Source organism: Solanum pennellii, chromosome 11 (assembly GCF_001406875.1).
Source record: "Solanum pennellii chromosome 11, SPENNV200".
Taxonomy (NCBI): domain Eukaryota; kingdom Viridiplantae; phylum Streptophyta; class Magnoliopsida; order Solanales; family Solanaceae; genus Solanum; species Solanum pennellii.
In genome coordinates this window covers 65,189,387-65,208,081 of record NC_028647.1, presented here as the reverse complement: position 1 = coordinate 65,208,081, position 18,695 = coordinate 65,189,387, and the positions used below count along the sequence as shown (strand labels likewise).

The window sequence follows — 18,695 nt, the reverse complement described above, 5'->3', positions numbered from 1 at the left end:
GGGGTGGGGGGTGGGGTGGGTCACCATTATAACTCATTTCTTTTTAACTCCATTCTTATAAGTTGCAATGATTCATAAATTCTCAATTTGAGATTTCTATGTAAGTTCTTAGAACTAAGAAAATTAAAAAAAAAAATTTGTACAGAAAAAATTCTCTCAGAAAAAATCTTATAAATCCATTGTTTCTTCATCTTCAATTCTGTGTTTTAACCCTAAAAAATCTATGAATTTTCCCTTTTTATCGAACTGTATAGTTTGTTGAATTCGCAATGTCAGAGTTACCGACAATCACTCATGTTTCCGATACGATCGCCGTCGGCGAGTTAGCACCGCCGACGAGTTCTCGTTCTGTGACTGATACGGTTAACGGGTCGCACCACTTCGTGATCTCTGGTTATTCATTGGCTAAAGGGATGGGTGTCGGAAAACACATCGCAAGTGATACTTTCACCGTCGGAGGTCATCAGTGGGCGATTTACTTTTATCCTGATGGAAAGAATCCGGAAGATAATTCGGCGTATGTGTCTGTGTTTATTGCGTTGGCTAGTGAAGGAACGGATGTTAGGGCTTTGTTTGAGTTGACTCTGATTGATCAGAGTGGTAAAGAGAAACATAAGGTTCATAGCCATTTCGATCGGTCTCTTGAGAGTGGACCGTATACCTTGAAGTATCGCGGCAGCATGTGGTAATTTAACTAGTTTTCTTGATCATTGTGTTCTGCTTGAATCCAATTTACTTCCATAGACATGACGAGTGATGAATTAAACTATTTAGTTGTTTGTTTTCGAGAAAGTAAATTAGTTTGGGGTTGCATATGCATAATATAATCTAGATGAATATTGTTTTGTTTGTTTTTATATCTAAATCAAGTCATCAGAATTTGCTATACCTTATTAACAGCCCAAAAGCTAGTTAGTTGGTATCAGGTAGAGATAAATCCCATGTAAGAAATCATATCTTTTTCAAGTCAGTTAGTGTTGTTTATATTAATGGTCAGAACCAAAGTATTTCACGAATCCAAATCATAAAAAGACGTAATAATATTAGTGTCTGTCCTAACTGTCGTAGTCTCGTTTATGTTCCTCTTACTCACCAATTGGTTATTGTCTCCTTCACATCCTTGACGTGACCCGTGTAATCAAAGAATGAGAGTAGAAGATGTCGTATGTTTGTTATATTATTTGCACTATAGCAAAAAGTGATAACCGTCTTTGCTCCATTAATAACGCCAACTCATCATGAATCTTCTCAACCTTCTAATGATAGATTTCGTCGTCATACAATATTTGACAAAATTAGAAATGTGAGTCAAGCTGTTGGGCGGAAGTAGGCATATAGAGTATAGACTATAAAGTGGGTAGAATAAGATTGGATTTTCTCAGATTATTTGGGCATGTATTGATTCTTGTGTGGATTTTTATGTGGACTGGTCCATAGGTGCTATGTTATGATAATTGAATTAAAAAATAGATTGGTTTACAGGTGTGATGTCATGATGAATGAAGGTGTTAAAAGAGACTGAATAGATCTTTAACACTAGAAAATTTGTATTTGAGGCTTAATTGTTGTTGGTATACTTAAACTATCTCTGATGTTTGTTACGAGTTCTTTTATCATGGTTAGGGAGTTCTATATTAGGGTAAGGATAGTTAGTGAGTATTATTCATCATCTTCTCAAACCACCTATCTACGCCAGTTCCAACCCATAATCTAGGGGTCATCCAATCTTCCATATGATCTCAAATAAACTTAATAAAATACATATACATACCCAAATATATTTTGTATGTGAAGCTCAAGTGGTAGTGGTAGAGTACCTCATTGTAGTGAGACAAATTTCTCACCTTTGGGAGAGTATTGGTAGAATTGAAAAACCTAGAACTAGCATTGGTGGACTGTATCAACCCAAAGTACCAATAATAACTTATCTGGGTTGTATTTCAGCTAAAGTTCAATTCCTTTTGTATTTTTTTGTGTAAAACAAAATTTTGAATAACAGAAAGAAAATACTAGACTTTGGTGATCCCCCCTTATTGCTACATGTATTTGGACGCGACAGATGTATGTACCCGAGCTGAAAAATATGGTAGGATTCATAATTATGCAAACTGAAGGGAGAGGAGACAATTAGGTACTAAACTAGAGGGATTTGTGTTGTTTACCCTACTTTTTTATTTTTCTTCCCAATAAAATGTTAAGTGGGATCCAATAAGAATAAAATGGAAACGATGCAATTAAATAGTTGCCAAATAAGAAAGTGTGGCATTCTCTTTGAGACGGATTAAAAAAGTAAAGGGTGTCATATAAATTGATACAAAAAATTAAATATAATTTTGAACAAGTTTAGAGACCTTTTGTCTTATCCGACAATATTGTCTCTCAAGGCATAACTTTATGGGTTTTGAAACTGAAATTATGCCTTCATCAACAAAAGTACAGCAGGATCTAAATTATATCACTTCAATAACTTCGTTGAGGAGAGATGAAGGTTCAGAAAGAGCTCGATAGGTTTGAGAAAGGGTGTAGCTCCCATAGAAGTGGAATTTGAGAATTGTAAACAGAAGTAAGTCTTAAAAGACATAATTTGTGATTATTAACTGAACTTTTGTCTTTAACCGTATAATATGTAGAAATTTTTCTTTGTAAAACATAAGTTATGTTATACTTTTTTTTTTGTATGACAATAAGTTATGCTATACTATTATAGTTAAAAAAATATTAATTGGCTCTAATTTCTTTTTTGGGTTGGATGGGTCAGCCTTGTAACTCATTTTTTAACGACATGCTTATAAGTACCAATTCTCGATTAGATGTATGTTCTTAGACCTAAAAAAAATAATTTCTCAGCTCCTCCATTTTTGGACACAGAAATTCTCCCCAAAAAGATCTGAAATTCAAAGAAAAATCTTACAAATCCATCCATTGTTTCTTCATCTTTAATTTCTGTGTTTAACCCTAACAAACCCACGAATTCCCCTTTTATCAAGCTCTAGAGTGTAGGGAGAATTCACAATGTCAGATGTACCAACAATCACTCACGTTCCCGATGAGATCTCCGTCGGCGAGTTAGTTTCGCCGACAAGCTCCCGTTTTGTGACTGGTACGGTTAACGGGTCACACCATTTCATGATCCAGGGTTATTCGCTGATTAAAGGGATGGGTGTCGGAAAATCCATTTCCAGTAAAACGTTCACCATCGGAGGTCATAAGTGGGCGATTCACTTCTATCCTGATGGAAAGAATCCCGAAGATTCGTTGTATGTGTCTGTGTTCATTGCTTTGGCTAGTGAAGGACCGAATGTTAGGGCTTTGTTTGAGTTGATTCTTGTTGATCAGAGTGGTAAAGGGAACCATGCGGTTCATAGCCATTTCAACCGGCGTCTTGAGAATGGGCCACGTACCTTGAAGTCTAACGGCTGCATGTGGTAATTTATCTGGTTTTGTTGAACATAGTGTTTGCTCGTATCCAATTTACTTCCATAGGAATGACAAATGAAGTATTAAACTAAATATAGTTGTTCCTTTTAGAGAAAGTTAATCAGTTTGTGTTTGCATATGCATAATTGAATCCACTAAATAAATATTGCTTTGTTTATTTTTATATTTAAATTAAGTCATCAGAATTTGCTAGACCTTATTAACAGCCCAAAGCTAGTTACTGACTATCCTTAACCTAATATAGAACTTCCTAACCATAGTAAACGAACTCGTAACAAACATCAAAGATAGTTTAAGCATACCAACAACAATAAAGCCTTAATACCAAATATCTTGTTTGCATGGATCCTTTGTGACCATTAAAGTATGTTCTTAGTCAAGTCTTCATTGATTCCGACAAAGTCTAGGTTTTTTAGACAACATCTTCCAGAACTCTAGTATTTTAAATCTATTCTGTCCTCTTTTAACACCTACAATCTTCATAACATACCTATAAACTGGTCCATTTTTTAATTCAATCCATCATAATATGGCACTTATGGACAGGTCCATATAAAAATTCACACAGGAATCAGCACATACCCTAATCTTCCGAGACAACCTAATCTTATTCTATCCATTCCATATGCTACTTGCGCCAACAGTTTGACTCACATTTCTGATTTTTTCAATAGTGTATGACAATGGAATCTATCTTTAGATGGTTGAGAAGGATTGTGATGAGCTGGTGTTATTTGGGCAAAGAATGGGGCAAGACAGCACATTTTGCTATAGTGCAAATAATCTAACAAACAAATGGCATCTTCTGCTCTCTTTTTTCTTTGAGTCACAAGGGTCACATCAAGGATGGTTAAGGAGACAATCATCACTTGATGAGCAAGAGGAATACAAATGAGAATACGACAATTTGGAGGATTATGTTATTAAGTATTTTTATTTTATGATTTGGATTTGTGAAATACTTTGGTTCTGACCATTAAGAAAACATCAATAGCTGACAAGATATGATTTCTACCAAATACCAACTCAGTAAGTCAGTGGGTAATATTCATCACCTTCTCAAACTGCAGTGAGACAAATTTCTCACCTTCGGGAGAGTCTTGGTAGAATTGAAAAATCTAGACAAAAAACCAATGATTTTGATGTTAGAACTAGCATTAGTGGACTATATCTACTCAAAATACCAATAATATCTAGGTTTTATCTCAGCTTAAGTTCAATTGTTATGCCTTTTGTATTTCTGTTGTAAAAAACAAATTTTTGAATTAACTCAAAGAAATTACTAGACTTTGGTGATTCCCTATAGCTAAATAGAGAAGTTTTTGTACCTGTAATGGGAAAAAGGATTCTCTTCCATTTTGACAGGAACTTGAAAAAAAGAAGAATAATCTTGTTTATAGTATCCTGATTAGCCTGCTTGACCAAACTTTTCTATTATTTTTGCTATAATCTTTTATGCTGCAACTCAAGACTTCTCCTGAAGTAGTTTATCTGTGTGCTAATAGGGGATACAAACGGTTTTTTAGACGAGCGTTGCTTGAGACTTCAGAGTATTTGAAGGATGACTGCTTGAAGATTAATTGCACTGTTGGAGTCGTGCGCTCCACAATAGAGTGTTCGAGCTTGCATACAATTCAGGTCCCAGACTCGGACATGGGAACACATTTTGGCATGCTTTTGGAAAATATGGAAGCTTCAGATGTTATTTTCAATGTGTCTGGTGAAATGTTTCATGCCCATAAGTTGGTATTGGCCGCTCGTTCTCCTGTATTCCACTCTGAATTCTTGTGTGGACATGAAGGCGATGCGCAGGAAATTGTGGTCAATGATATGGAACCTAAGGTCTTCAAAGTGAGCATCTCCTTTTAGCTTATTATGGCTATTTTCTTTTAGAAACTCCATCTCTTCCTGTTTTTTCAATGTATATCTGTTTTTAATATCATTATCATATTTCTCCATCTGTCTGGCTGTAATTGTTTCTTCATAATTGCTTTTGCTAAGAATAGATTAGAGTTCTTTCAAGCTAGAAGTGTAATTCTAACTCACTACTCTTTGGATTTTTCTTGTACAAGGCTATGCTGCACTTCATATACAAAGATGCTCTTGTAGAAGAAGAGCTAGAGGCAACTAGAACTTCTACTACCCCCTGTATATCTGACACTCTGACAGCAAAATTGTTATCAGCAGCTGATCGGTATGATTTAACACGACTGAGGAGGTTGTGTGAATCTCATCTTTGCAAAGATATCTCTATCAACTCTGTTGCACAAATTCTTGCTTTAGCAGACCGTTACCATGCCGCTGAGCTCAAATCAGTTTGCCTAAGTTTTGCTGCTGAAAATCTTTCTGGTACGAGATACTTGCATTTGCATCATGTTCCCTTCTTTGCGGATATCTCATGCTTTTAGATTTAAATTGTTTTGTATCTTCACATGTTGGATTGGAACAAAAACTTAAATGCTATGTTTTGTTGTATCTTTGCTATGAGACATTGACCATGCACAAGACTCCTCATCTTCTCGTTTTATAGTCCTATTATGTTTGTCATTTGATGCATTACCTATTCAGTCAACCTTCCTTCTCAGATGTCATTGCCACCCACCTCCCTACCTCTTTCTTTATCTCTTTATTGTAGTTTACTTGTAGTGGACCTGTAGCAAGAGGTAGGGAGGTGGGTGGCAATGACATCTGAGAAGGAATGTTGACTGAAGTAGTGGTGCATCAAATGAAAAACATGATAGGACTATATAATGAGAAGATTAGGAGTCTTGCGCATGGTCGATGTTTCATATTAAAGATACAACAAAACATAGCATTTAAGTTTGTTTCGATCCAACATGAATGAATGTATAATAAGGAGGAAATCACAAACCATTCCATTAGCTAATAGGAAATTATTTTATTGCCAAACCACCATAAACTCTCTGACAGAATTGTTGGGTACTTAGCAAGTATGTGCAATTAGTTTTACCGCAATGTGATTGTTAATGACTCTCTTAAAGAACTAGATCTTTTACAGTTTTTAAGTACATATAGTGGCTGCTGAGGATTCTCTAAAAAGAATTTGACCCTATTTAGCTGATTGCAATATAGTGATTGAGTGGTTTTGGTTGGTGTCATATACTTCCATCTCTTATATAAATAGATTTTAACCACTGAAATTACATGCTTATGGAAAATGAATTTGAAATGACAAGATAAAATATGTATGTATGAATGTGTTTTTCTCTTGCTGACCTTCTCCCAAAAGAATTCTAGAAATTGGAAGTGCTGCGATGTGTTTTCTACCGACAAGGTTTTAACTCTCTTGTTGGGTTGTGGTGCTCATACACAGCCAGTTTGTGGCTTGAATGCTAAGTATGTCTCAGGTAGTTTCTAATAAGAGTTAACAGAGAACAAGAAATATAGAAGTCAAGCAGCTTTGGTAGTTAGGATTCTGCTAATCGGCTAATGGTCGTACAATATAATCAAATCTCTTGTAAAGATAGAATCAGAAACATTTTTTATTTGGAAAATATTGGGATAGGGGGTGGGTGGGATGGTCAAGCGTGGTGTGGATTGTTGGTGATGTTGGGTGGATGGGGGATGAGACAATGAACTTGGAATGTCACTTATAAAACTTGTTTTCTCTACCTTAAGTAGAGAAATCATTTTCCTCAGTTCTAAGGAGCTAGTTTTCCTTAGGGAAAATGTTTTCTAAAATATATTAACCAAGCAAACATGAGAAAATTGGAAACATAAAGTGTTTTCCTGCATACCAAACACACTTTAAATGTGCTGTTTCTAGTGCTTTTTGTGGGAACTATAAAGGCCGCTTCTTTTCGAAGTAGATTTTGACTTTTGTTCTCGAACAAGTTTTCTGATAAACCATTGAAACTGATCATGAGAATCGTAAGTTCTTACAGAAGCTCTTCTCAAAAGTTTCTACAGGAGTCTGGAAAATAATTTGAGTTCCCTAAACTCTTGTGAGTAAGCTATGCTACACCATGAGAGATTGCTATTAATTTGAATGTTGTTATGAATGCCATACATTACCTTGCTTATGCTAACGGCTGACTACTGTCAGAGTTAGTTAGATTTTGATTACTTCTACTACATCCAAAAGTAACATATTTTGAAATTGCATCTGTTAGGCGTAGTTATTGTTGTTGTTACCTGTTGTGTTCCCATTTAAAAATAAATAAATTGATCTGTTGTGTTCTGTAATTTTCTCACACTACAGATTCCCATTCATCTATTTTTTTTGTATTTTGGCAGCTGTGATGCAATCAGATGGCTTTGAGTACCTTAAAGAAAATTGCCCCGCTCTTCAGTCAGAGCTTCTTAAAACTGTGGCAGGTTGCGAGGATGACAGTAGCAGTGGAGGTGGGAAGTCAAAAAGTGTTTGGGCACAACTTTCAGACGGTGGTGATACCAACGGGAGGAGGATCAGGCAAAAGACCTGATTTTAGATGTAGGAAATTGTTAAAATTTGTTGAATGTATATTGGGGGGGATGTAGTGGAAATGTTGGGAAACTACAACAATAGTAATAGAAAGGTAAATGTTCATTAGGTTTCTGTGACATCTTTGATGAACGTCTTGTGTGTGTGATATGTATAATCTGAAAGTTGCTAAATACACCAATGTGTACTTTCGTGATGTTATTATGACAAGTAGGCTTTTGCATGAATTATCAGTAGTTTAAGAGTTTCTAATTGTGCTGCTAGAGTTTCCTTGTTTTGTTATGTGAGACTTCTCATCTTAAGCTGTGGTGTGGACTCAGCGTCCTCGCTGAGCTGACGTTTGTCCCATTTTCATGAGATTTGTCTAAACTTAGCACCGAGTTTGCCTTGCCTACTCTAGGCTTGTCTAAACTTAGTTGAACTATGACTCACATCGATTAGACTGACATATCAGTGACTTTGATACCTTTGTATTGGTCCGCCTTATCTGAATTTGCTTGTACTGATTTCTGGCCGACATATGAGCGACTTTGATACCATTTGTATTGGTCCACCAAGGCTGACATATGAGTGACTTTGATACCATTTGTATTGGTCCACCCGCCTTGTCAGAATTTTCTTCTACTCAGTTGATTTCTGGCCTTCATCGACAAGGCTAACACATGAGTGATTTTCATACCATTTTGTATTGGTTCACCTTTCTAGTGATATTATCCGCTTCCATTTGAATTCACTCCCTGTGAAGACACGTTATTCATTCTTAGAGCTCGAATTCAAGACTTCTAGTATTCAAGACTTCTAGTATACTAGAATAGTAGGATCATATATATTCCTCCACTAGGTGGGCCGCTAGAGACGATAAAATTCGAATCACACTTCAGCTGGCTATCATTTGAACTGAGTTCATGTAGCAGTGAAACATATTTGATTAATTCAGTAAAACAAAACAGAATTTTATAGCCAGAAAACCAGCTTCAGCAGTACTGAAGATGACAAACAGTTATACAAGCTATAACTAATAAGACCAATGTTCTTACAACAGAAAAGGTTTACAGAGGACACAAAATGTTACGTTGTGTTGTATTGCTGTGTAAGCTGAGGAAGTTACAGTTTTATCAAGATTATGTTCGAAAGTCATGCTCTCGTTGAGGTAGAACAATCACGTCCCATCAACGGATAATGTGGCTACTCAGTTAGCTACTATCTTGTAGTCCCTGCTATAAACAGAAAAAAGGAGCACTGGAGCAGACCCCAAAAGCATATCTGATGTGGTTCCTACTCCAAGTCGTGAAGCCAATCACTTGGAGAAAAATACATATCAGTCTCAGAAAACAAATCGTCGTTTGATGTATCATTATTTCCAGCAGTAGGAGTGAAGTTAGCCATCTCTTGATTAACATTGCATCCTTCAAGATCATAGAAAAATCAAGCATTTAAACACTTGCTATTGTGCAGATAATTAGGATAAGTCAATTAAGTTATTCTCACCTATCAAAGGAGCTATTGACTGGTGGTCCTCCAATGAACCTCCACTGCTAGGGGTGTATTCACTAAACACCGATGTAATAGCATGACCTGAAGGGGTGATCGCATCAGGGTCAGTTCCCCACTGAATCTGTCGGAGAACAGGACAAGAATCTGGCACTACATCACGAGAAGTCTCTTGATATGAATTACTGCTTGAAGCTTTGGGTGTTTGTGATCCATAAAGTATGGCATGCAATAGATCACTGCTTTGGGGTGACAGACTGCAAGAATCAGTATACTCATTTGGAGGAGATTGAATAAAAGTACTGGAGGACTCAATTGAAGGAACTGAGGAAGCTGAATCCCAACTCGTCATCGGAGTTTGGAAAGAAGGGAGCTCCAGCTTACCCTTCAATCTGTGCTCTGAAGAAGAGGCCTGGATGCCAGGAATTTCACTGGCAGATGATGGGTGATAATTAGATGTCAGATTATGAGTATGCAACGAAGAAAACCCCAAGGATTGAGTAAAAAAAGAACCATCATTTTGATATTGATGGTGAGCTTGAGAAAGGTCAACATTTCGATTAGAGAACCAGGATTCTAATCCTTGTGTACGCTTGGATGAATGAACTGTTGAGGGGACAGAATGAGTATTCCAGGAAGAGTTAAGACCCTGATCACGTAAGCTAGTAGCAGGAGTACCAAGAAAGCTACTAAAACCATTATTAAGAAGCCTCGGAGGATACAACTGCTGACTAGGTTCAAAATTTCTGTTTTCCGCAGTTGGAATCTCAACATTGTTAATAGGCAAGAGATGGGGAAGTGAATTTGCAGATGATGATGTGGCCAGCTCCTTATTTTGTTTGTCCTCACTAAATTCCCGGAAAAAAACACCTGGAGAGAGCATATATTTTTCTTCACGCCGTTGTCTCTTTAGTCTGGTGTTCCAGAAATTCTTTATATCATTGTCTGTGCGGCCAGGGAACTGAGAGGGTAGAAGGACCATGAAAAAATAATTAATAGCCATTATTCAACTTTAAATAAATGTGTAATATGGCTACCAACCACTCAAATTGAGAAAGTTAACACAAAATCAGTATTAGAAAAAGAAAGCTATACAACTAAGTCTTTTGAAAGAAAGAGGAGAGTCCACATTTTAGTCCACGCAGAGTAATATTCAAACATGATTTGCATACAAGTTTCGCCACACATAAGACCATTATCTTTTACTGCATAACATATACTGCAAGAGTTCAATTAAAGCAACATCAAGATGAAGTAAAACGGGCCTGAATATTATAAAAGATAGGAAAGGAGGAGAGAATCATCACTAGCAGATAAGAGGTAGCACTCCGTAATTTCATTCTCTTTCTTTGCCTGGAAATGATACTGGCTATCTACCCCATTCATTTGAATCAGTACATATCCCGGTCCTCGCCAAGGGATCACTAACAACCAACCAACCAACCAACCAACAAATAGGTCTCGATCCAAACTACTCACAGCCCGCTATGTGAATCCTCTATATAAAATAAAAAAGATGAATCCTCCATATCTGGTTTACTCGGATCCCTCTCATCCCAACAATGATAAAAAATCGTCTTTTTAGGCAAATTAAGTGTTAACAAAAACTAGTATGGTCCTCTAAATTTCATAGTGACTCCTACCCAAACCTAATGCAAGTGTAACAATAATTAAATGACTTTTGGATAACGCTGTATGAACCTTACCAACCACACCGAATATTACGTATAAGTATGTTGAGGCTAAACTATAGAGGTAGACCTATATTCAGAGATAAAGGGACATAAGGGTGCGCTGACACTCATCAGCTTCTGCTATGTTTCGGTGCAAATGTACATAACTTTGAAGAAAGATATATAGTTAAACTATAGTGGCACCCACCATCACAACAGTCTGCCAAAAATACCAAACCAATTTTTTTTCAAAGCCGACCCCGACTTTTGACCAAGAAAATGACACTGACCTCTATATACATGAATCCACAACAGTAACTAAGTAGGGAGTTAGAGCAAGAATTAAATGGTAATATACGAAAATGACACATTTTTGTTTACCAAAACTATATATTGAACTGTAACTAAAATCACTGGGAATAGTTAAGATTTATATCACATAGCATTCTTAGCTTTTAATCATTTCATATAGTTTGTCTGTAACAATAAGGTAGCTTCTGGAAAAGAAAATGAGACGTGATGCAAACCTCAGATGCTATTCGCGCCCATTTGTTTCCTATCTGAGCGTGCATTGCAACTATGAGTTGCTCTTCCTCCTGAGTGAAAGCACCTTTCTTTAAATATGGTTTTAGGTGATTTGCCCACCGCAAACGGCAACTTTTCCCACAGCGAGCGAGTCCTGTTCGCCTGTGGACAGAACTCCAATTCCCCTCCCCATACTCTGCGACGTAATCCCTTAAAATTGCATCTTCTGCTTTAAGCCAAGGACCTTTTTTCAGTGGGGTGCCTCTTCTTATATTTCCTCCAGCATTAGCTTCTTCAACAGATGTCGAATTCATGCCAACTTCTGAAGTCATCCTGCCAACACATTCAGTTGTCATACACATGTCTAAAATTGTTGAACGCTTAATAGTACGTAATGTCCAATGAAATGGGATATAAAATTAATATTTACGACGTCAAGGTGTACTAAAAACAACGTGCCAAATTGTGTGACCTCATTCATGAGTATGACTTGGGCGACAATAAAGAAATGGTCAACTTTAAGAGGAAAGATTTTGAATATATTTTCGGAGAACGACAACAAGGAAATGATAAATAACGATAACGACAAAAATGGATAACTTATTCTGAATTTAACAGATACGGATAAACCAAAATTTTGAAAACCTATAACCGATCCATATTTGATCTCACAACTACGAAAGATGACAACACGTGCTTGGGATAAAACAAGGAACGTAAATGAAAATGATTATCTCAAATTTGCAGGGAAAACCTCATTGGTCAAGAGCCAAGACTCAGTATACAACAATGGAAATGATATCTACCGACTACCATAAAGCAAGTTAACATACTTTAAACCTCATAGCAGTTGAATAAGAAAACGCAAGTATATCAATCTCAAAATCAGCATCTAAAGAACTCAAGTGATGTTTTCTTTTAAGGAACACTCACTTTTTTCTTTGGAAAAGTTTTCACTTTATTTCAAAATCAGAGTTCGGTTATAAAATTTCCAAATCCAACTTGGAGTTTGGATTCCAAATTTGGAGTAGTGCTCCAAACCTTATTTCCAACTCCATCTTTATAAATTCCAAACAAAGTGCTCTTTCTTTCCTTTGCAAAAAAGTATAACCAAACACAACTCCAACTTCATAAATTTCAACAACAAAAACAACATACCGAGTGTAATCCCACTAGTGGGGTATGGATGGTAGAGTGTACAAGACCTTACCCCTACCTTGTTGAGATAGAGAGGTTGTTTCCAACAGACCCTCGGTTTAACTAAAGCATGCCAAATAATTTGGAAAGAGACAATGCATGATCAAATTACATGAGGCCAAAAATAATCCAGTGTAATCCCACAAGTGAGGCCTGGGGAGGGTGTAAGCACACCTTGCCCCTTCTTCGTTGACATAGAGAGATTGTTTCCAATAGACCCTCAGCCAAGTAAAAGCTTGCCAAACAGTTTGAAAAGGGGATACAACATCATAAATTCCAAATAAAGCAAAAAGTATTTGGAATTCATGCCCAAACGCCTACTTTAAGAAATGCTAAAAAATGCAAATTTAACATGATTTTACAAAGCAAAGCTTCAAACCTCAGCTTCAAAATGGTTTAGTATTAAATCTGACACCAAAAAAGCACAATACCTCAGCTTAATTCAAAACTCAATACAGAAAACCTCAGTTATACCAACAAAGGAACAACATAAATCTTAAAGAAAATGCTAAAAATACAACCTGAATTTACAAAGCAAAACCTCAAAACTCAGCTTCAAAATGGTTTGATATCAAATCTAACACCAAAAAAACACAATGCCTCAGCTTAAGTCAAAGCTCAAGATGGAAACCCTCAGTTATATCAACAAAGGAACAGCATAGATCTTGAAGAAAATGCTAAAAACACTACATAAATTTACATAGCAAAACCTCAAAACTCAGCTTCAAAATGGTCTTGGTATCAAATCTAAGAACAAAAAAAAAGACACAATGCCTCAGCTCAACTCAAAGCTTTAGATGAAAATCTCAGTTATACCAACAAGGAACAACATAAATCATAAAGAAAATGCTATAAACACAACAAGCTGAATCTAAAATTTAAAGAAACTGAGCTTCCAGTAAACTTTAATCCCAATCCGAGTTGAGTATTTTGGGTTTTACCTGAATGACAACAGCTGAAGAAGTTGCCGACAATGTCTTGGACCAAACTACTGGTGATCAGTTCCTTCAAGAAACAAGAAAATACAACAAGGTTTGGTATCAAATGAAACACCCAAAAAAACATAATGCCTCAGCTTGACTCAAAGCTCAAGCTGGAAAATCTCAGTTATGCAAACAAGGAACTACATAAATCTTAAAATGCTAAAAACACAACATGAATTTACAGAAAAACCTCAAAACTCAGCTTAAAAATGGTTTGATATCAAACCTAAACCCCCCCCCCCCCAAAAAAAAAAAAAAAAAAACAATGCCTCAGCTTAACTCAAAGCTCAAGAAGGAAAATCTCAGTTCTACCAACAAGGAACAACATAAATCTAGAAGAAAATGCTTAAAACACAACATGAGTTTACAAAGAAAAACCTCAAAACTCAGCTTCAAAATGGTTCGATATCAAATCTCATATGAAGAAAACGCAATGCCTCAGCTTAATTCAAAGTTCAAGATGGAAAATCTCAGTTATACCAACAAAGGAACATCATAAATTACTAAAATTACAACATGATTGTTTTTTGAAACTGGTAACATGAAAACACAGCATGAATATACAAAGCAAAACCTCAAAACTCAGCTTCAAAATGGTTTGATGTCAAATCTAATACCAAAAAACACAATGCCTAAGCTTAATTCAAAGCTCAAGAGTGAAAACCTCAGGTATACCAACAAAGGAACAACATAAATCTTAAAGAAAATACTAAAAAAACACAACATGATACATTTATTTTTGAAACTGGTAACAGTATAACACTACATGAAGTTACATAGCAAAACCTCAAAACTCAGCTTCAAAATGGTTTGAAATAAGACCTAACACCCCAAAAAAAGAAACAATGCCTATGCATAATTCAAAGCTCAAGATGGAAAACCTCAGTTATACAACACAACAAGCTGAAAGCTAAACTATAAAGAAACTGATCATCAATACAACCCCAATTGAGCATTTTAGGTTTATACCTGAACAACAACAGCTTAACAAGCTGTCTTAGACCAAACCACTGATGATCAGTTCCTTCAAAAAAACAAGAAAACACAAACACCCACAAGCTAAATAGTTGAGAAAACCAAAACTTCAATGGAATTGAACACCAAAAATGCTTAAAACCCCAAATTTAAAAAAAATAAAAGAACCCCACAACTATAACTTGAACACCAACAATTCACAACTCAACTTATATAGGCAAAATTTGTCTAGAACCTTCCCCCCTTTTGAGGTGTCAAAAACTCTGAAAACATGGAAAAGAACACAATGTGAAATCAAGAAAATGGTGAACTAAAAACCAAATGAGCTAAAGATCAATTTTCTTGAGCTCATTGCTAAGTTGAACAAGTAATCAAACAATGGAAAAGTAACAGTTACAATTATAAAGCTTACAACTTTTTTTTGTTTGTTTTTCTTCCATTCGGTGCCCATTGATCCAAATACCGCTTCCTACACCTCATTGCTTCCAAACAATTTCGAAATTCAATAGCAGAATTCACTCTTCTTTTGGTGATTAAGCTTCTAATTTTGTATATTCTTGAGCATTTTTTTTCATATATTTTGTTAGAAGTGAGTCTTTTTTACTCTCTCCATTGAATATTTGAAAGAAAAAAAAGGCATAATACATAAATATGCCTTTTAACTTGGCTTCAAATCACATTTATGCCCTTCAACTTTGGGTGTGCACAAGTAGACACTTAAACTTGTATAAAATTGAACAAATAGACACACATGTCCTACATGTTATCCTACTTGTCATTTTTTGTCCTACGTGGTGTCCTACGTGTATTTTGCCATGTAGGACTCATGTGTTTATTTATTTGAAAGTTCGATAGTTAAAGTCTTTGTTTGTGCATTATGAAAGTTGGAGGTCAAAGTTAAAATTTGAAGCCAAGTTTAGGGTCCAATATATGTATTATGCCCAAAAAAAAAAGATGTTTATATAGTTTTGTTAAATTCATTAATTTTTTTTTAGTCGAAATATATAAATAAGTTTTTAATTTTAATTAAAATTAAGAACGATAGAGAGGGGTTTTAGTCGGTCTAGCTTAATGTAATCAACTGTTATACGTAGGTTTAAGTTGTTAGTTCAATTAAAATTGAGAAATGTCGAGGAGTTTTAATCGGTCTAAGCCTAACGTAATCAATAAGTTAAGTTATTAGTTCAATCAGAACTGAGAACGACATAGAGGTTACGTTCTAACCGATTTAGCCTAACATAATCAATGAATTAAGTTTTTAGTTCAATCAGACTTGAGTACTGCATCGAGGTTTTAACTGGCTTAGATTAATATAAATAATTATTATAAATACGTAAGGAAAAAATTATAAAAATTCAACTCAAGACGATGAATTATTATTATTATAGATAGATATTTTTCCTTTTAACTATGTTTGATGACATTTGATATGTCAACAAGGAGATGTTGCATGGTTTATAAATATACATTAGAAAAATATTTAATAATCAATGATTTGTAAGAACATTTGATTAATTAAACTAATTATAGTAAATTGTGAGCTCCATAATAATGAGACTTCGAATTATTTTTTTAATTAAAAACAACCTTTTATGACTTTAAAATAAAACTACATCTAAATAAAAATTAAATAATTTACATCTTGAATAAAATTAAAATAAAGAAATATAACTTTTAAAATATAAAATCTACTAGTAAAATATTCAATTTAAAGTTAAAAAAATTCGCACTATAATAGTCCAATTATAGTAAATAAAATGATACAACAACAAAAATGTACATAGATCTTACCACTATCTCGTGAAAATAGTGAGACTGTTTTTGAATGATTCTCGACTCAAGTTAAACAAATTCACATATAAAGAAGGAAACAGTAAAAAATAAATACAACAAGTAATAAAGTAACAGTGCGATGTCTATAAAAAAAATATTCATAAACAACACTTCATTGAAATATCTTGTTTTTGGAATGTTGTAAAGGGGAAAATACATTTAGATAAATCATAGGATTTATGTGATTAGATTATGTAACTTAATTAAGCAATAATTGCTTAAAAGGGTATATCATGAGGTGATTTGTTTAAATTAAAAAGGAAAGTGTGATAGAGTATATAATCACGTGAATATATAATTAAGAAAAATGCAATAAATTAATTATATAGTCATAAGATTATATAATTAGGAAAATGCAATTTAAGTTGTTACATTAATTAGTGTTAAAAAGGGCGCGTAAAATTTGAATGGAAGAATATTATTTTATTAAAATTTCTTATATTTTATTTATCAATATCATATGCTTTGTTTGAATTTTTTTTTGTTTACTTTCACTATTTGTATTTGTTTGCATGCATTTTTAATTATCTTACAATTTTTACAGGTTATATCTTTTGAAAGTTGAAAAATAATTAAATTTGGGATTTCAGTTAATTATTATTCCCTAAAATTTAGGAAAGAGCTTAGGATTTCACGAGTTTTTCTTTTGGAAAAAAGAGTATCAAAATATTAATTGATATTTAGAGATTCACGAGTTTAGAGTTTAGAAGTTTTTCTTTTAAAAAGGATGTAAGTTCTAGTGGTATTTGCCGACTCGGTTTAGAAGAAAGAGATTTAGAAATATTTATGTGATTTGTTGTCTCTGTTCAGGAAAAGATGATAAGGTTTCCGCTAGTATTGAGATTAGGTGGGCCCCAATTTAGCATATTTTTCTTTAAGACGGTAGATAAGAGAGATTTTGTTGGTTTCGAAAAATGTTAGTTAAAATTCTTTGTTTTCGATTCTCTTTTCTTCATTTTTCTTTAATCTTTCTTGACTCTCTTTTCTTCATTCTTCTTCTAAAAATAAAATACATTATTTATTTTATATGCATTCATATATTGTTATTTACTAATTTTCTTGGTCGATAATAGGATTAGGTGGTGATTGTATTTTGTTATTAAATTTTGTGATCCCACATAATGTTATTAACAACTAATAATATTTTATTATTTGTTTTATATATTATAGGAATGATAAGGTTTTCGTCAGCATTGAGATAAGGTGGCCCCCAATTTAGCATATTTTGCTTGAAGACGGTAGATAGAAGAAATTTTGTTGATTTCGAAAAATGTTAGTTAAAATTTTTTGTTTTCGATTCTCTTTTCTTCATTTTTTTTCTTTCTTTCTTGACTCTCTTTTCTTCATTTTTCTTCTAAAAAAATACATTATTTGTTTTATATGCAAGCATTTATTTGTTATTACTAATTTTCTTGATCGATAATAGGATTAGTTAGTGATTATATTAAGTCATTAAATTTCGTGATCCCACATAATGTTATTAACAATTTATAATATTTTATTATTTATTTTATATATTACAGGAATGATTAATGTAAGCTAGTAATTTCATTATTGGTTGTATATAGATTACCTAGTCAGAAATATATTTTAAAAATTGATGCACATTTGAAAAGAATATGAATTTGACCTTCTGTATTTTATAGATATAACTTGTTAAAGTATATTGGATTTCCATAGTTAATAGTGTGTGATTTTTCTGATAAATATGATGAAGTAGAAGGTTGGTATTATTATCTGATGATCGTAGAAATACATGCGTTTGAAATCGTTACATAGGGCTAGAGTTATTAACAAGATGCTTAGTATGTAACATTAACCTGCAACTAGTAACTCACGAAAATCTATTGGTATGGCCGTTGAAAGAATTAGTTGGACTGTTAGTAGTCATAACCCTAGATCTTTTTCATATCACTGATAACATAAAAATTCGCTCTTTCTTGATTAAAGTTCATCACTTATTTTCTTTAAATTAGTACATTATAATTATATCTTTAGATTTTATACTTGAATAAATAATAAGCACTAGTTAAATTTAATAACTAGTTAATCACAAGTCATTGTGGATACAATAACTGACTCTAGATTCACTATATTACTTGTACGACAGAATGTACCAGATGTTTTTGTTGGATT

The 18,695-nt window shown here is 34.1% G+C and overlaps 2 protein-coding genes across 6 annotated transcripts; one reads left to right on the top strand and one right to left on the bottom strand.

Annotated features, from left to right (window-relative positions):
- The first annotated feature begins 59 nt into the window (after window positions 1-59).
- On the top strand, window positions 60-8,109 carry LOC107002925 (BTB/POZ and MATH domain-containing protein 4-like). Its single transcript, XM_015201133.1, has 4 exons — window positions 60-685; window positions 4,944-5,289; window positions 5,511-5,787; window positions 7,696-8,109. Exons 1-4 carry the CDS (start codon window positions 270-272, stop codon window positions 7,881-7,883), a joined length of 1,227 nt encoding a protein of 408 aa, XP_015056619.1. The 5' UTR covers window positions 60-269; the 3' UTR covers window positions 7,884-8,109.
- A 701-nt stretch (window positions 8,110-8,810) lies between these two features.
- Window positions 8,811-15,324, bottom strand: LOC107003466 (transcription factor MYB97-like). Of its 5 annotated transcripts, none has more exons than XM_015201802.2 (6): window positions 15,139-15,324; window positions 14,721-14,989; window positions 13,710-13,773; window positions 11,574-11,904; window positions 9,371-10,334; window positions 8,811-9,288 (listed from the first exon to the last, which is right to left on the bottom strand). In XM_015201802.2, exons 4-6 carry the CDS (start codon window positions 11,901-11,903, stop codon window positions 9,158-9,160), a joined length of 1,425 nt encoding a protein of 474 aa, XP_015057288.1. In that variant the 5' UTR covers window position 11,904; window positions 13,710-13,773; window positions 14,721-14,989; window positions 15,139-15,324; the 3' UTR covers window positions 8,811-9,157. The 5 variants fall into 5 exon arrangements, with proteins under 5 accessions (XP_015057288.1, XP_015057291.1, XP_015057292.1 ...); XM_015201805.2 differs by having other exon boundaries at window positions 15,142-15,324; XM_015201806.2 differs by lacking the exon at window positions 14,721-14,989.
- Between the last annotated feature and the right edge of the window lie 3,371 nt (window positions 15,325-18,695).